The sequence below is a fragment of the Megalobrama amblycephala genome, linkage group LG13 (genome assembly GCF_018812025.1).
Source record: "Megalobrama amblycephala isolate DHTTF-2021 linkage group LG13, ASM1881202v1, whole genome shotgun sequence".
In the NCBI taxonomy this organism is placed as follows: Eukaryota; Metazoa; Chordata; class Actinopteri; order Cypriniformes; family Xenocyprididae; genus Megalobrama; species Megalobrama amblycephala.
This window is the reverse complement of record NC_063056.1, coordinates 25500312-25513855: the sequence shown is the minus strand read 5'-3', so window position 1 is coordinate 25513855 and position 13544 is coordinate 25500312. Positions and strand designations below refer to the sequence as shown.

The following is a 13544-nucleotide window of genomic DNA, read 5'->3' as shown; positions in this document are numbered from 1 at the left end:
GGACCCCCAAATATGATGATCACTTCACAAAGGACCCTAAAAACTTCCCTAAAATATATTATTATTATACTTTTCACAAAATATTTCACAATAAATACAAAGAACAGTTCTGTACAACCCACTTTTGCTACTGTTACAAAAACTAGAACTGACAATAAAATAAAACAATCATGATTTCCGGGCTGTCTTTTAAAAACAGAATGAAACCATAAATATGTAATTTTACAAAAATATATTTCATTAATATGTTGAGTTTACATTAAATTTGGCAGCCTTAAATCAATTCACGAAATAAAAAAAATGCCTTGGGTTATGTCTAAAACCCCCTGATGTAGCTAATAAATCCCCATATGTATTTCTTCCTAAAATAATCATATAAAATGAAGAAGGATATTGAAAGCATACCGGTTTTAAGCTTGGCTCAGGGCTGGTCTGTGCACTACAGAATGGAAAGAGAATCATTCATTACAGAATTACAACCAGTAGAAATAGAACAACCTTTCATTATACAACTGCAACAGAAATTAGAAATTAAATAAGCATTAAGTTTTTATATCCGAGCGCTCGTGATTGTGTTTGTGTGGCTTTACCTTAGATGGGGATGTTTTGCTGGAGTCATGGCTGTGGAAGACAAAAGCAGTCATATATACACATGACATATGTGATGTGGTATTTGATTAAAGCAGCATTTAAAGGCTTTAGGGCAGATGCAGGGTAGACACAAAGATTAAGCATGTCGAAAATGCATTAGGTTGATTATTGAAAGGAGAAACTGCATATGGCACACAGACCTACCCTTGGCCATAGACTGGGCTCGTGAGGGGTATCTTTTACTTGGTCTTCTTTCAAAAGTGCTTGCTCTCCTGACTTTACCACTGTGTGTGGCCTGATATTCGGTCCTTCCACTGTAAGCACAAACAACATGATACTTAAAAGCAAAAGGGTAAATATATTGCCAGAATAGGTGTGCATGTGTGAAGGGATGTCCTGATCAAGTTTTTTGTGATCTGATCAGTCATTTAATATCCAGTATCTGCCAATACAGAGTACTGATCCAATACTTGTAATTTCCTAGTGCTTGGTGCACACTTCAAGTACATTAAAGTTATTAAAATCAATCCAAACTATACAGGGCAGTGAAAAGAGTTTCTCAAGGAAAGGGGCCCAAATGTAAAAAAAAAATCACTATGGAGTAATTCCAATATAGCAATTACTATCATAATTACATTTAAAGACCTATATTGGCAGATGGGTTACACTTTATTTTAAGTGTCCTTTTTACAGTGTAATATAAATTTAAGTACTGAGTAATAATAATTAACTACAGGTAGGCCTACTTACTATAGAATTAGGATTAGGGTGTGGTTCAGGTTAGTTGCATGTAATTATGCACAACGTGATTAGTACTGATTACTACATTAAAGTAATGTGTAACAAGGACACTGTATAAAAAAAAAAAAAAAAAAAAAAAAAGTGTACCCCAAGTGTTACCAGTAGATGTAAACATCTTTTACAATGGTATACTGTAAAATAGGCTGTGTGGTCACAATTATGAATACGTCTTGTATTTTATATGCGCAATAAGCAGAATAATTGCACAAAAAAAAAAAAAAAAGGGAAAAAAAAAAAGTGGAGATAAGGTTAGAAAGCATGTGTGTGTGTGACCCGCTAAAACAGACCGGATTACATTTCAGCCACCTACTTCACAACATCTGCATGACAGCTGACATTAAATAAAGTATCAGGCTTAGGATAGCTAATACCAATCAGTAAAAGAAATGCTTAATCAACCCTGATACAGATCCTTGGGATCAGCTTTGGACATCCGTACGTGTGCGTGTATGTACCTGAATCTGAACCGCGAGCCGAGGCGTGTGAAGTCGCTGCGGCTGCTCTTGTTGTGGGTTGGCTGTCTGAGCCGGAAGAAGGCGTGGCTCTCGACTGCACACTTCCATAAGTGCTTACACTCCTGTGAACTCGACAGCTGAAACACAAACGTGTGCTCCTGCTCTCGGCCCTGCACACACAGATATACAGATACATACAAAAAGAAAGTTTTGGAGCACTTAACATTATAGAGCAAGGTTTTTTTCCAAATTATGAATTAATCTTTTATTATATTTTAATATTAAAACAATTTTAATTATACAAAAACTAATGTGTGAAAAATATAAAAAGTAAAATATTAAGTTAGCATGAACAAAGTTGAACTTCTGCTAAATATTTCATTGTTCCTCCGACATTAAAAATATTAAGCAAAATTATTATTATTATTATTTTTTTTTTTTACATGCGCATGATTCCACAGCAATATTGATTATTTTAACGGCAAATGTAAACATCATATCTATCAAAGTATAGAGTAATTTTTAAATGTATAATTTTAGTATCCTGCAATGTGAGCACAGATAAATGAGTGCAAGTTTATGCATGTACAACTCACCTGCTCATCATCCTCCACCACTACTAATGTCAGTCTGTTCTTCTTGAAGTCAAGACGGGTTATTTTAGGCCTAATTGGAAACATTTATGACCAGAATGTCGAGATGGAAAGTAATAATCCAGCCACTAGTCAGAACAACAGGAGTTGAGTGTATCTGTGAATCTCACCAAAAAAAGAGGCCAATTTTGCTAGATCCTTCGAAAACAAGGATTCCAGTTGGTGTGAGTCCCAGAGCATATTCTCCTCCATCTCGTCCCTGCAGAGAGTCAGTATACAGCACTGTTACACTGCAACTACATACCATCTCAAAAGTATATTATACAGACTACTGAACAAAAGTTTGAGGTCAGTAAGATTTTTTATTGTTTTTGAAACCAGCCTCTTATGCTCACCAAGACTGCATTTATTTGAACAAAAATACAGTAAAGAAAGTAATATTGTGAAATATTATTACAATTTAAAATAACTGTTTTCTATTTGAATATATTTTAAAATGTAATTTCTTTCTGTGATGGCAACGCTGAATTTTCAGCATCATTACTCCAGTCTTCAATGCCACATGATCCTTCAGAAATCATTCTTATATGCTGATTTGCTGCTCAATAAACACATTAAATTAAATTAAAAGCAGTTGTGCTCAATGTTTTTGTGAAAACTGATATATTTTTCAGGGTTCTTTGATGAATAGAAAGTTCAGCATTTATTTGAAATGGAAATCTTTTTACATTATAAATGTCTTTACTGACACGTTTGATCAATTTAATTAATTCTTGTTGGATAAAAGTAACAATTTCTTAAAAAATTGTTGCAGTTTTCCTCCTGATATCACAGTTACTTTTAAGAGCAGATGGATGAATGGGAGCATCATAGTACTTCTAGAACTGCTATTATAAAGATTAATTCCACTACTGTAGTGGCATATTGTTGCTGTTGTGAAGGTATAATGCAGCAGAAAGATGCAATGGAGTTATTATTGAGTTACAGGATTGTCTTTGTAAAATAAAATACACTATTGTTATAGAGCTATTATTATTGGAGATAACTCTGCTATTGTGAAAGTATAAGAGGGTGAAGACAACAAAATATGAAGCCAAGAATTGAATTATGCTCTTAGAACTGAAATTATGTAAATGAACTAAAGTAAGTGATCTCACCTTCACAAAGTGCATGTCCACTCCATACATCTCCAGCCACTTGCACTTATTCAGAAAATTTAGCTCAGCTTGAGAAGGACTCATTCCCCTGTAGAGATATGTAACATTCAAACTCATGCGCCGTAATGAACACCATCAGGGCTCCATTCAACCCTTTGTCCAGTACCCCATCATTTTATGGCTAGACTACAGCAACTCCCTCTTGCACAGCCTGACAGCATCTGCCATATGTCCCATCTAGCGCATCCAAAGTTCTGCTGGACTTGTTTTTAACCTCCGGAAATCCTCTCACATTAAACTTCTGCTCTGCTCAAATCTCTACACTGGCTGACGGAATCTGTAAGAATTCAATACAAGCCATTGTTTCTGTCTTACATTTACGCTCTGGCCCCCCGGCTATTATCAACCCCCAGGTCTATCTCAAGTCTAGAAATGTCTAATTTCCAAAAACAACAAACAATCCAGACACATTTAAACAAATGCAACAACTCATCCTTAGAGACTGATCAGCAGCTGAGCACATACTTGTACAGTAGCACGCTGACTTTGATGATTGCTCCTAAAACAGGGTCAAATGCAGAGCTGAGGATTTAATTAAAACCACAGGGAGTCTGTGTTTAGAGTCTGTGTGAAATGCATGTAAACATTTCAAGTGTGATTTTCACTAGCAAATGAAAGTGTCCAAATCTAATTGAGTAAGACCGAATCTGACACTTCAATCTGTTCTAAGGACTTAATTCAAAACACGGGCATTCTTAAACCATGTTCTAACCAGGTGAGAAGTGACAAAGCATCAAGCGACTAACCAGACTGTGAAACAACTAAATTTTTTAGCTTTCTAAACATCAAATGTGTTCTGATTGGCTGTGGTTTAGTCAAATTACATAGTACTTTTGCTTTCAGTCTTTTAACCTGTATGTGAAGACATACTGTTAGCTGCCAAACTGTATAGTGTGGTGGGGATAAGAAATACTCATTCATACTCATTACCTGCACTCAGCCCATTTGCGGTAGATATCAGCCTCCATAATCTCCGTCTGTTTGGGTGAAAAGCGAAACTCTGATACCAACACAATAGAGTGTTCTAATGGATCACAATCCCCAAGTTCACCTATTAACATACAAAATAGAAAGGAATGGAAATGAAAAGGCAGAAATCTGCTGTAAATATGCAAATACATGGAAAAAAAGTCCAAACTGGCCATTAAACACACAGAACTCACTCTGTAAGCAATAAGCCCCGAGCTCCACGTACACATCATACGGACATTTTAACCTGCTCAGGGAAGAAGGAGAGACTTAATGACCCTTAAAACAGCCTGTAAATGTGTTTGCAGCATATAAAATATGACTTTCAAAACATGCAACTGACAGAGTTTTCAAACAATGATCAAAATCCACTTCCGTAAAACGTGAGATGACGAGACCCCGTGTTTATGTAAGAAAGCGTGTGCACCCTGTGTGGGAAAGTGTGTCGGATCGTATCTTTGCTCTTAAATTAGAAGCTGTGTGTTGGTTCTCATTGGAGTTTCTTTTATTAAAAAGGAGCAGAGCAGCACCCAGGAGACCAGACCCAGATTATACACACTGAAACAGAGCTTTTATTGGACCCCGGTAGAAACCCTGCCTCACTGTGTGTGCGTGTGTGACAGAGGGAGGGTCAGAGGTGTGACAGGGCAAAATGGAGGACATGAAATGCCCTCACATTTTCCACTGCGTGTGCATGTTTGTGTATGTCTCACTGTGAGGTAAGCGTAATTTCTTACTTGCCGGACAGTATGTCTTGTCTAAGCTGCAGTACGAAGAGATACCTGCAAAAAAAAAGTGGTTATACAGTCATTAATCTCAAAAAGTCAAAATCTGTAAAAAGTCAAATATTTTTAAAATAGTTGCATGACCTAAAACATGAAATATTATAGTTCAGATAGGTTAAACATACATATTAGGGATGACCTGACATTAAATTTCAGGCTAATATGATAAGCAGATAATTATTTGGAACACTTTACACTAAGGTCTCATTTGTTAACATTAGTTAGTGCATTAACTAACATGAACTAACAATGAGAAATATATTCTTACAGCATGTACTAACCTTTGTTAATATTAGTTAATAAAAATGTTCATGTTAGCACTAGCTGGGAAACCTTCTTTATGTAAACAGACGTGACTTAATGACGCAAAGACGAACGGCGGCATGCTCGAATTTCCCATGGAAACCCACCAGTACCACTCAGATTAGAACACATTTTTACAAGCTTACCGTTGTGAATCAGGCTAAGGTAAGGAGATAGTTTTAAAAACTGGCTGGTTATGTGCTCAAATTGATTTTGGACAATTTTTAACCAAAAAAAGTTACGGACTGCAGCTTTAAATTTCATTGACTGTTAGATGATAAGGTAATCTAAATGTAAAAATAGAGGAAATCACCATGCACAATTTAATATTGACAGATAGAGATATTTAAAAATCGCTAATATCAGCTGATAACCAATATAGTACGCGTCGCTAATACATAATAAATAATTCACCCAAATTTAAAAAAGTTATGTACTCATCCTCAAGAGTATTTCAAGTCTTCTGAAGCTATATGATAAATTTGTGTAATTTTAAGTCACTTCAGAAGACTAGCGCATTAATCCTACAGGACCCTTGTGTTATAATTTTAATAGTGCCTTTTTTTTCCATTTTTTCCATTTTGGAGCTTGACAGCCCTAGTTTTCATTCACTTGTGGAGAAGAGTGGCCAGGATATTGTTTTTAAAAAAGATCTTTTGTGCTTCACATAAGAAAGTAAGTCATAATGGTTTGAAACAACATGGGGGTGAGTAAATGATCAGTTTGAGGAGTTAAAGTGCTAGACACAAGGTGAAAGCATATATGACTGCTGTTGTTTACCTGGTGAACTCTTCATGAAGGTTATTGGGCTCTGAAGAATAGAATTTAACCCTGAAAAACAATCTGTACGGAGGTCCATCTACGACAGAGAGATTTTACGAGTAAGAATATGTGTACGCTGGAATGAAACAGACACTCATTGTCAATGACAATGAAATTTGTACATAAACTTTAAAGGAAAAAAGACAAGAAGCTCTCCTTGAAGGTTATGAAAGATTGTTGTCATAGAGACAGGCATAAGTCAGCTAATGTTGATTCAGTGTGACTCAACGGCTTTTAAAAATGTTGTAAAGCATATACCATTCTGAAGGGTTGCACTGCGGATATGCAATAATATAGAGAAGACACTACAGGGACTGAATCAATGGCTTCTTTTCACCGACAGCATAGTCTTTTTTAAATTGCACACAGGTTGCATGGCCTGAAAGATTTTAAATCTGTGTTGAAATCAAATTATACTGACACTGTTTCCATCTCCCACTTTCTCCATCCAACAACATTCTCTTTGGTGATCTGCGTGGGGTGTGTCTTGCACAACATACACTGGGATTGGCTCTAGGCACTCCCATTGTATACACTCAGACACTTGTCACTACTAGTCACTACGGCAACAGTAGATTATGATCCCAAGGTCATGAGCCATCTGTAACCAGCCAACTAAACAACTCCACAATTACTAATTGTGTGTATGTGTGAGAGATGTCTTATGACTACTCACATCTAATCTGCTTCTTTATGGGTTTGGCTGCATCCAGCCAGTGCTGAAAACATAAGGAAATTTGAAAAACAGCATGGGAGGATTGGGGGTGACAGTGGGAGGGAGGGAAAGGGAACAAGACAAAGAGTTTGTTATTAGTCTGAGTGCTGAGAAAAAGAAAATCCTGTTGTTCTGATTGATGTTGAGTGGCTGTTTCACACTGACACACTCCATTTCTCATTTCTGGTCTAAGAGCTGCAGCTTAAAGAAAAACAGGTCACTGCCACACGCATGCACACACGCATACAAACGCTCATTGAGTACCACTCACCGCAACCTGCTCTTGGTCCATGAACTGCAGACCGAAGTAATCAGCCTCCACCAGATCCAAATGATACATAATCTGATCAAACAGATCCTGTCCTTTGGAATGTTTCTGAAACGCACACATTTAACACAGATAAATCACTAAGTGTGGAAAGCTTGGGGCTTCACACTGATCTTGAGACAGTTTAAGGGGACACCTGTGGAGCATGCCGTCGGCAGGAAGTTGCTCCGGTGCGCCTGCAGGGCTCGATGGCCCCGAGTAGGCACAGCGACGTACACGCTGCATTGATTTTCATATGCACTCATCACGGCTGAGTGATGTAGCTTAAAATATCTTCTTTTTTTTTGTAGTCAGAAGAACCATAATTTAAAAGAAAATGTTTAAGCAAGTTTCATACAATAAAAATCTAGTTAAGAATAAATAGATAAAACAACTACTATTCTCATTTTTCATTTTAAATGAAGACAAAGAAGAATATATAATACATTTAATTTAAATTTTCCATAAAAACAGAAATCTACACAGCCGTTCAAAATCTTTGGGTCAGTAACGTTCCAAATTCATATTTTTATTCAGCAAAGACACATTAAATTGATCTGTAAAGACATTTATAATGTTACCATCAATGTCTATTTCAAAGAAATGCTGTTCTTTTGAACTTTCTATTAATAAAAGAATCCTAAAAAAATATTAATATTAAGCTTAAAGGGATAGTTCACCAAAAAATGAAAATTCTGTCATCATTTACTCACCCTCAAGTTGTTCCAAACTTGTATAAATGTCTTTGTTCTGCTGAACACAAATATTCTTCCAAATATCTTCCTTTGTGTTCAGAAGAACAAAGAAATTTATACAGATTTGGAACAACTTCAGGATGAGTAATTAATGACAGAAATTTCATTTTTGGGTGAACTATCCCTTTAAGCAGCAGTTTGCTACATTTATGATAGTAAGAAATGTTGTTCTTGAGCATCAAATCAGTATGTGTAATAATATTTCAGAATATTACTGTTTTACTGTATTTTTGATCAAATAAATGCAGCCTTGCTAAGCATAAGAGGCTTCTTTCAAAAACATTAAACATCTTACAGACCCCAAGCTATTGATTTGAAGTGTACTTATATCTTTACAAAAACACACAAAAATATATTAAAAATGTAACACAGGGACAAGACAAGAAAGGAATGTGAAACAAATTGAATGTCAGTCTTTAGAAAACCTAATTTTTAATCAAATAAAAGTGCATCAGAATTGTCGCAATATTCATACTTAATTTTAAATCGCCCACAAAATCATGGCAAATACACTGTGAATATTCCAAACCTTTCGTCCAAACCTTGTCTTAATACAAAGTAATTTGACGGATGATAACGAACCCAGAGCACTTTGAAAAGCCAAAGAGAGATAAAAAAAAAAAAAAAAAAAAGTCTCTATTTTGTGTTTTGTGCAAGGTCTAGATGAGGGGGACCACAATACCACACACAAAAGAAAAACTCCAGAAAGAAGAGATTATCTCTAGAATAGTTCATGATGGTCAGATGATTTTCAAGGCTAGCATCCACTGTGATCAAAAACTCAAAACGAATGCAGAGAATTTGGAATTTAGCTATTGATTTGTTCCATTTGCGTGATTGATTTCTTTTGTTGGTTTGAGGATGTTGTGGGGCGAAGGAGGGAGAATAGGATTTTTGCAATTACACTACCATTCAAAAGTTTGGGATCATTTTTTTTTTTTTTAAAGAAATTAATACTTATTTAGCAAAGGTGCATTTAGACATTTTATAATGTAACAAAAGATTTCTATTTTAAATAATAATGCTGTTCTTTTAAACCTTATATTTAATCTAATACTCCTGAATATCAAGTATCACTTTGTTTTTTTTTGTTTTTTTTAAAAACAAAAATACTGAACAGCACAACTCATTTCACTGGTGATAAGAAATATTTCTGGAGCAACAAATCAGCATATTAAAATGATTTCTGAAATATCATGTGACACCAAAGACTGGAGAGGATTTGCCATCACAAGAATAAATTACATTTTAAAATACATTAAAATAGAAAACATTTATATTCACAATATAACTACCTATTAGTTTTAATAACTTTTTGTGATGTTTTGCTGAAGAAATGTGCTTAAATGCCACTTGGTTTGATATTTTCTTATGTAATGCAGTGAGATTGATAAAAGTGTGACTTGAATGTCCGAATAGTTTTTGATAAGCGTGATAAGATGTGAAACTCACTGAATAATAAATTACAATGACCTGAAGGAATGGAGACATTGACATGTACTTATTGTTTTCAATTGGAAGTGCTGTTCTATTGTGCTAACATTTAGACTGGGAACCTTGATATTTAGACAAGCTCCACAAGGCACACAGACAAAATCTAAAAGACAGATGACAATACTCACACATACTGTATATAAGGTACACACATACTGTATATAAGGTGCACACAAACCAAGGCTGGAGCAAAAATAGCTTGAAGTGTCAGAGGAGAGTGGCTGGATTTGGGACACACCCTGAGGGGGGCGGAGGGTGGCTATTATTCTCTTTGATACTTGCTGCTGTTCAGGTTGACCTACAACCCTTAACATACATAAGTCAACATACATTTTAGAGCTGTTCTCTATTCTCAATACACACAAAGTAGTACAAACGAGTCCTGCATCAATAATGAAAATGGTTCGGTTTTGAAACTAAACTGATAATCATGTTAGATGTTTGGGTTTCAGATGACATTGAGAGGGGTCAAGTCAAAAGGAATTTATGATATGTTAAAGCTGAAGTACTGACACACAAAATGTATTGTATAAATTCTTTGACATGTTTAGACTTGTATGGCATAACGCTGCCTGACTATGACAGCCATGTTTATAAACCAGCGATCAGCAGCACCGTCTTAGAAATATAAAATGATCATTTGTGCACTGTGAACTTTAGATGTTTACAGGGCCTATATTGAGAAGGAGACATTTTCAATTAAATGTAATTATATAACAGTTCTAGTCCTCTTATTTGTGTGGCCCAGTGATGTTCCAAGAGTGCTGTTATGACACACTTTTGTATCATTTTCATTTGTCTATGTTCACGTGTTCTAGACCAGAGCATGTGAGTGGTGTGAAAGCAGATTTTGCCTGAAGAACGGGTTTGTGACAGTAGGTGTATGCGTTTTCTCTTGCTCCATGATCGCTCAAAGCGGGTTTCTCTCACTAGCAAGGAAATAAAAAACGTGGAGTGGGGCTGGAGCACTTTGACCTGCCAATAGTTTACTTTGCGCAAGTTAACAAACAGAGGCGAGCAATTTAAAACGGACTGGTAACATCTCTATTGTGTTAGTCAAGACAATTACATTCAACAGTTTCTCATTAAACTAATGTTATGGTCACATGACAATGACAACATGACGGATGTAGTAGGTCCGGATTAGATTCATTTAACACACGTTTATACTATATAGGACGTACATTTTTAACAGTTGCAGCCTATTCCAAGAGTATGCGGCATTGGACTCAGCCACTGTCATGGGCCAAAACTTCTGTCACTCCTGTCCATACACCGTTCTATACCAGTGTTGTGAGAAATCGGGTCCTCCCTCAAAACTGGGTCTCCATTAAGACCCCAAGTAATCCCATTGGCCTTTTAGTGGGTACGCACTTGATTAGGCTACAGTTCCTGCAAATTTATGTTATGATATGTCATTTGAACTGTTATAATGACCGGTGTAGTTAGCTTACATTATGACATAGCTTAACCTGATAGCTTAGCTTATACATTTGCACTTACCCTACACGTATTCACAACAATCTTTAATGTAGTTCCATAAGCATTAAATGTCAGTTTTAAAAGAGTGTGTTCATTTATGTTCAATTATTCTATAACTTTTTTTATTATTGTTTATAAAGTTGATTAGTGAAAAATTACATTATGTACAAATGTTTTATTATGCACTATATAGCAAGCAAGTATATTTCAAATCAGTGTCGTTTGCGTACTTAGTATACCTAACTAGCTACTATTTGATGGAGATTCTCACGACAACACTTTCTGTCTTGCTTGTTGGCATGTAAAGCTTGATGTTTTGGTTTCTTTTGGGAGTATTTTCACTGGCTAAGAAAAAATATACGAACAAACTGAGAACATCTGAGAGATACGCAAGTTAAAGGGATAGTTAACCCAAAAATGAAAATTCTGTCATTATTTACTCACCCTCAGGTTGTTCCAAACCTGTATGGAGTTCTTTCTTCTGCTGAACACAAAAGAAGATATTTTGAAGAATGTTGGTAACCAAACCCCATTGACTTCCATAGTATTTTTTCCGTGCTATGGAAGTCAGTGGTGCCCACCAACTGTTTGGTTACCCATATTCTTCAAAATATATTCTTTTGAGTTCAGCAGAAGAAAGAACTTCACAGGTTTGGAACAACTTGAGAGAGTGAGTAGCCTAAATAATGACTTTCGTTTTTGGGTGAACTATCCCTTTAATGGATATTATTGTGCTTTAGTAGTACTAAACCGTACTGATAACGATAGTTAAAAAACTACATTACATTAACTCAAATTCACAACAAAATTAGATTCAAAGTAGGAGGTAGTAGTAGGTACAAAGTAGGTACAGTGTTAAAAATAGATATTCTATAGTGAAATGACAAGACAAAGTTACAAACAGACAAACTGTCAGTCAGAAAGTAATCAACACATTTCATGGCACGACTTGCAAAAGAGGGACCAAAGGTTAAGCGCCTAACTGGTTCGTCGAACAAATGGGAAATAATTTCTGCAAAACACTTTGGCATTGGAGAAGAGAAAGAAAATCAGCTGGGGAACTCCGTGTGTGTGTGTGTGTGTGTGTTTTCCTCTCTGGTTGTTTCATTTTCAGTGAAAGCTCCCAGTGCTCGAGGGAATCTGCAGGTTTGTGTGACAGGTTGAGCGGTCGCTATAGGTGGGAAGTAAACAGGAGGACGGGATCACGAGCACCATCTGTTTGCATCTCAACTACCGGGACAGGACCCAACACCAGGGAAATCCGTCCGGCCACACACACAAAACCGAACTTTGACGTTAAATACTACATTCAAAACAATCAAGGTGACTTTTCTCTCACGAAAAGCTAACTAAGTCCTCCACTCACCGGTAACTCCACACTGACATCTGATCCGTCCAGCAACAGGACTCTGCATGTGATGGCGTCTTTGCTGTTGCCCGCAGCGGGGATGTGGACTACGGCTCCCCCGGTCACTACGGTCGGCGCGTGAATCACCTGCTGCTGGTGAGCCTGCAGCACCGCGTTTCCGCCTCTGCCAGTTCCGTCCAGCTCGTCTGATGTCCGAAAGCGTCGCTTTGACCGACGGCTAAACGTCCTGCGCAGAAAGCCCATCATCTTTCCCCCGCGAGACAGCGCTTTAATCAACCCTGGAAAACGGCACCGATACCGGACTGCTCAAGAGGAAGGCATCCAGCTGTTTCCAATGCTTTCCGCGATGAAGAAAGGCGGCGTCTACCGGACTGAGGCGTGCAATGCAGAGGGGACAAGTCGGGATACGGCGACCTGTCACGAGCTCCGTTCCTCGTGGCGTACGGACGAGAAAACACGAGCGCACCTGCCAAAAGCCACGGGAAGATACTCCGATCCTTTCGCTCGTTTGATGTTTGTTTCAATAAAAAGTAATTGCGCTTTAAATGAACTTCCCCTCGCGCTCACCGGAGTCCAGATTCGGCTAAAATGATGGCGCGTTAGTTCCCTTCTGTTATTGACCGAAACTGATGTACCTCTCAGGTAAGTCAACCAGAGGAACTGGCCAAGCAACCTGTTCTGCGCAAGCGTTAAATCTCAGAGCAACACTCAAACTTTTTTTCCCTCTTTGGATCGGTGTGCGTGAGGCAGCGCTACCTGCTGGTAAGCTAAACAGTGATGAGGGTGAGGTTACCTTCACGCGAGTCACTCACCGTCACTGAATTCCCCAGCAACGACTACAAATCAAGCAGCCCTCTGCTATCAGGAAACAATATGCGCCAATCGT

General features: G+C 37.3%; 1 protein-coding gene across 2 annotated transcripts in view; it reads right to left on the bottom strand.

Moving 5' to 3' along the window:
• epb41l4b (erythrocyte membrane protein band 4.1 like 4B) overlaps nucleotides 1–13544 on the bottom strand; it is a 23421-nt gene extending 9877 nt beyond the window's left edge. Inside the window, exons 1-14 of one of the 2 annotated variants that reach the window (XM_048152084.1) lie at nucleotides 12656–13544; nucleotides 7523–7627; nucleotides 7213–7255; nucleotides 6495–6573; nucleotides 5364–5408; nucleotides 4821–4873; nucleotides 4588–4708; nucleotides 3598–3685; nucleotides 2611–2699; nucleotides 2444–2513; nucleotides 1848–2017; nucleotides 796–905; nucleotides 591–621; nucleotides 406–439 (exon numbers count right to left, since the gene is read on the bottom strand). In XM_048152084.1, the coding sequence (XP_048008041.1) occupies nucleotides 406–439; nucleotides 591–621; nucleotides 796–905; nucleotides 1848–2017; nucleotides 2444–2513; nucleotides 2611–2699; nucleotides 3598–3685; nucleotides 4588–4708; nucleotides 4821–4873; nucleotides 5364–5408; nucleotides 6495–6573; nucleotides 7213–7255; nucleotides 7523–7627; nucleotides 12656–12904 (1287 nt within the window). In that variant the 5' untranslated portion in view covers nucleotides 12905–13544. The remainder of the gene's footprint in view (nucleotides 1–405; nucleotides 440–590; nucleotides 622–795; nucleotides 906–1847; nucleotides 2018–2443; nucleotides 2514–2610; nucleotides 2700–3597; nucleotides 3686–4587; nucleotides 4709–4820; nucleotides 4874–5363; nucleotides 5409–6494; nucleotides 6574–7212; nucleotides 7256–7522; nucleotides 7628–12655) is intronic. The other variant, XM_048152085.1, reaches the window with a different exon arrangement.